Source organism: Cannabis sativa, chromosome 8, assembly GCF_029168945.1.
Source record: "Cannabis sativa cultivar Pink pepper isolate KNU-18-1 chromosome 8, ASM2916894v1, whole genome shotgun sequence".
Classification (NCBI taxonomy): Eukaryota; Viridiplantae; Streptophyta; class Magnoliopsida; order Rosales; family Cannabaceae; genus Cannabis; species Cannabis sativa.
The window spans coordinates 17,455,087-17,459,600 of NC_083608.1; the positions used below are offsets into that span (position 1 = coordinate 17,455,087).

Consider the following 4,514-nt stretch of genomic DNA (forward strand, 5'->3'; position numbering starts at 1 on the left):
AACAAAAATGGGTTGCAGACCAACATCGTCAAACTTTCATTTGGTGGTTAAGGAATACCATTATATCAAAGTTGAACGAACCGAATCATGGAGTATCTGATGTGTTGAGTCGTATTGCCCTTGGACCAACTTTTGCGGTTGCAAAGCATGAAGCGTACATTGTAAGGGGTAAACGTTTTCATACAAAGTCAAGAGATGGTGCTCGAGAGGTTCAAAATAGTGGTATACGTATCGTCGCAGAAACTATGCACTTTGCAAGTGCAAAAGATAGAAACCCTGTTTTAGGTACTATGACGTATTACGGGGTCATTGAAGAAATATGGGAGCTCAATTATTTTGCGTTCTGAATTCCACTTTTTAAATGTTCTTGGGTTGACAACAACGTTGGAGTAAAAACTGACGAGCTTGGTTTTACTTTGGTTGATTTAAGTAAGAGAGGAAGCAAGAATGATCCATTCATCATGGCTAGCCAAGCAGCTCAAGTTTTTTACATTTCTGATCCGGCTAATGATAAATGGTCTATTATTTTATCGACACCAGAGAGGAGGTTCTTAGAGACTGAAGAGGATGAGGAGAATGCTGACTTATGTTACGATGACTTCATTGTTGGACAACCAATTCATGAGCAACTTATGGGAATTGATCGTAACATTGAGGAAGACGACGTTGAATACATTAGAAACGATATCAATGAGGGAATATGGGTCAATTGTGATTCAGGCAAACATAAACAAAAAAAGAAAAGAAAACGTGTCTAATTGGTAACTTGATATATAGCTTACTTTATATTGTGGTTGTGAATGCTCCTGAATACTTAACAATTTGTTTATGCTTTTAATATTTCATATACACTACTTGTTATATATATAGCTAACTTTAAAGTTTGTTTGTTAATGGTGCAGACATGGCGAACTCGGAATCAGGATCTGATTCGGGCGCAGAAAATGAGTGTCCAACCACAATACCTACACGAGGGCCGACGCAAATGAATGAAATATCCAAACTAATGGATCAAGGCAAAAGAGTGGCCCTCGAGGTTAATGACAAAGGTCAATACTGTGGAAAAATCTATGCGAAGCTCGTATCCACTCTAGGAGTCAGATGTCGGCAGACAATAGGGTTGGCCTATAAAAACTGGAAAGAAGTCAACCCGACTCTGAAAAATAAAGTTTGGAAAGACATACAGGTAAGCTGTTATTTGTAAGAATTTTGATTTGTTTTTCTATTACTTCAAATGTTGACTCTAATCGTGTTTGTTTTCCTTCAAAATAGACGGGGTTCATTGTGCCGGACTCCTTCAAACATGATTGTCTCATCCTAGCTGGGAAGTTAATGAAAGACTTCAAGAATAGGATGACAAAAGACATCATAATGCCCGCGTTGAAAGAGAATGATCTGGGACGACTGGCACAAGTCCCTGAAAAGCACCCCGAGATCGACGCTGCTGATTGGTGCAAATTTGTTAAAAGTCGACTAACTCCTGAATTTCTTGTACGCTAATTATATTAACACTAAGATAAACTCTTAAATACAAGTACATGTATCTAATATATTTTTTTGGCATTGTAGGAATTGAGTAAGGTGCAACGTGAACGTTCCTCAAAAATTCAATCCAGACATCGAAGTGGTCGGAGTGGAATGGTGAACGTACGGGAAGTTGTGGCAAGTAATGCTTAAAATTTAATATGCTATAATGTGCTATACAATTTAATTGGTACTCATTTCATTGTTATAACGTTATGTAGAAAAAGGACCTCAAAGTTGCAGATCCCCCCCGCCACCGTGTTTGGATTAAATATCGCACCAAGAGTAGAAAACTTGTCACTGATTACGACAAGGAAATTGTAGAGAAGATAGTAAGTATATATTAATCCTTAATTGAGTTCTACTCATGAGTTAGTGTATATAATTCATATACTAATTGCTTGAATATATGCGTGCATTAGGCTCAATTAGAGGAGAAGCTTAGTCAGGGACAAATTCAGGTCCAGGGCCAAAACGATATCCTGACGCAGGTGCTCGGGACACCAGAGCATCCTGGACGTGTCAGGGCTGCTGGGTATGCTATTACTTCAAATGTTATTTATTTAGTTACACAAATAAAATCGTTGCTAATTTGCATTTTATGATTTGTAGGTTCCTGACCAGGGCATCTCAACTGTTCGGCAAGAAGAAAAGGGAAGTGTCTGATGTTGTGGCTCGGCAAGCGAAGGAGATTGAAAAATTAAAAGCCGAAGTCCGATCCCTTAAGCAGCAGAGAAACGCTGCCGAACAAGAGGAAGAAGGAGAGGTGGCTGGTGAGGCGTATGTTCCACAACCATACGCTCCTCAGGATGAGGTACAACCACAAGCTTATGCTAAGGAGTTTATTTCCCTCAACGACCAAGGTATCCTGTACAATTTTGATGACCATGCGGCCCTTAATCAGCAAGTACATCTCTGCTCTGACAACATCGACAACATTGTGGCCCGAGCGTATTTGTACGAGCATGTTGGTATGATCAAAGTTCACTGCCAGGAGTACGATGATTCATATGCCCGGATTATGGTTTCGGAAATCCTGCAAGAGGACGCTAAAATCCCAGTCCCAATTGAAGAGTGCAGATATGTTAGGGACGTATACCAGATGTTCCTTCCTTGGCCTAAACACTTAATTTTAACAACCGATGTAACTTCTCAACTCAAATTAATTATTAATGATTAGTGGAGTTTGAATATCTTCAATATTCATCCGTAGTGAAGTAGGTTTTGCGAATATATGTGCTGCGGTGGGATGGATGAACAAACTACTGTTATATATGTGTTATTTGTCGTTATACAGCCATATTCAAAATTTTTGGGGTCATTCAATTACAACCGTTATGCTGCCGAAATTTCAGTAGAATTTGGATAAAATTTGATATATATATATATTATGTTCTGTTTTGTTTAGGGTCCACTCGCTCAACCGCCCTCAAGACGTGATGCGTCAAAGGGGAAAGCTTCGATGCTTTCTCCACAAGGCCGTGGTGCACGGGAAGATGACTTGTTCACGGAAGAGAAGATGGCGTTGATCCCTAATTTGCTAAAATGGATGATTCATGAATTCCTGAGGCTCAAAGATAAACGTGATATAATCACAATTCCTGTCCCCCGAGGATTCATTGCACCGCGTACCCAGATCACGTTATCTGGAGAGGATTTGCAGCAGGTTGCTACGTGTGACTACATCGGCAACCAGGGAATGCTGTTTGGAATGATGTATACTCTTCTTTAATCTAATTAACCTTATATCAAATTATAGTTAAATTATTATAAGACACTAACAATTTTTTTGGCAGGCACATATGGGAGAGCATCAACGGTCTGAGAAAAATTTTCAAGTTTTACGACCCAGAGCTTCTCATAATGCATGGGATCAACGATGAAGAAAAGAGTCAGTCTTTTGACGATGCGGCAAGACGATTGGCTAATTGGTTATCATTAATGAACAACAACCACCAAATGTTCTTTATTCCTTGGAATATCGGGTAAACTTTATTAAATTCTTTAGTGCTAATTGTTCATTTCTATATTATGTCTTCAAATTATTTTTATACTATCTTACTTATATTCCAATATAATTTTCTAGGATGCATTGGACGCTAGTGGTGGTTACGCCAAGGAAAATTATCCATTTAAACCCTGTAAGTGGCCGCCCAATTCCCGAAGTAATAGAACAAATGATCGGAAGGTAATAATTTAATGACTTCTTATGTAACGAATTTAAATTAACTAACGAATTGAAATGCTAATATAATTTTCCCAAACAGGGCATTCATGTATATAGGGAACGCACATGAGTATCTTGGCCCGTGGCAAGGACTTAACCAAGCAAACTGTCCAAGACAACCTAAAAGCCAAGAATGCGGTTTTTATGTTTTGAAATATATCACTGACATCGTCGCACGTGCCAACCCCAGCCGTTACATACAAGATCAAAAAGCTGTAAGTTTTAATTATTGATTATAGTATATAAATTCTATAATAACAAATATATAATATACATATACATAAACTAATATAAATTTTTAATTTTTTTAACAAGTTGGGGGTAAGAAGCAATACGATCCAAAAACAGAATTGTTACCACTACAGCAAAAATGGATCGAACAATTAATGGCGGTGATTCACGGTGACGATTGAGGTTGAAAGGTCGAAGAATTGTTCTTCATTATGTAATTTTTATAGATTAACTTGTAGTTAGATTTATTAACTTATTAATATTTTTAACTAATTTTACATTAGTGTTTGTGTAATATTTAATTACTTTTATGAAATTAAATTATGTATTTTACCCAAATTTAAATAATATTTAATTTACATTTTAAAAAAAAATATGTAATTTAAATTAAATAAAATAATATATAAATTAATAAATATATAATTAAAATGTAATTAAAATTATATAGTTAAATTAAAAAAAATGAAAAAACTGAAATTCGCGTACCTATGGCGTCGGTTGCTACGCCACATATGGCGTCGGTTATTGGCTA

At 36.8% G+C, this 4,514-nt stretch overlaps 1 protein-coding gene across 1 annotated transcript; it reads left to right on the top strand.

Moving 5' to 3' along the window:
- The first annotated feature begins 2,599 nt into the window (after positions 1–2,599).
- Positions 2,600–3,818, top strand: LOC133030037 (uncharacterized). Its single transcript, XM_061102267.1, has 3 exons — positions 2,600–3,240; positions 3,321–3,509; positions 3,611–3,818. The coding sequence occupies exons 1-3, from the start codon at positions 2,987–2,989 to the stop codon at positions 3,714–3,716; spliced, it is 549 nt and encodes a 182-aa protein (XP_060958250.1). The 5' UTR covers positions 2,600–2,986; the 3' UTR covers positions 3,717–3,818.
- The last annotated feature ends 696 nt before the right edge of the window (positions 3,819–4,514 follow it).

Excerpts from the sequence above, each read along its gene's own strand:
- LOC133030037 (XM_061102267.1), top strand. The coding sequence starts at position 2,987 with ATGCTTTCTCCACAAGGCCGTGGTGCACGGGAAGATGACTTGTTCACG. Across the intron at positions 3,241-3,320 it reads GGAATGCTGTTTGGAATGAT|GCACATATGGGAGAGCATCA; the intron begins GTATACTCTTCT and ends TTTTTTTGGCAG. Across the intron at positions 3,510-3,610 it reads TTTATTCCTTGGAATATCGG|GATGCATTGGACGCTAGTGG; the intron begins GTAAACTTTATT and ends ATAATTTTCTAG.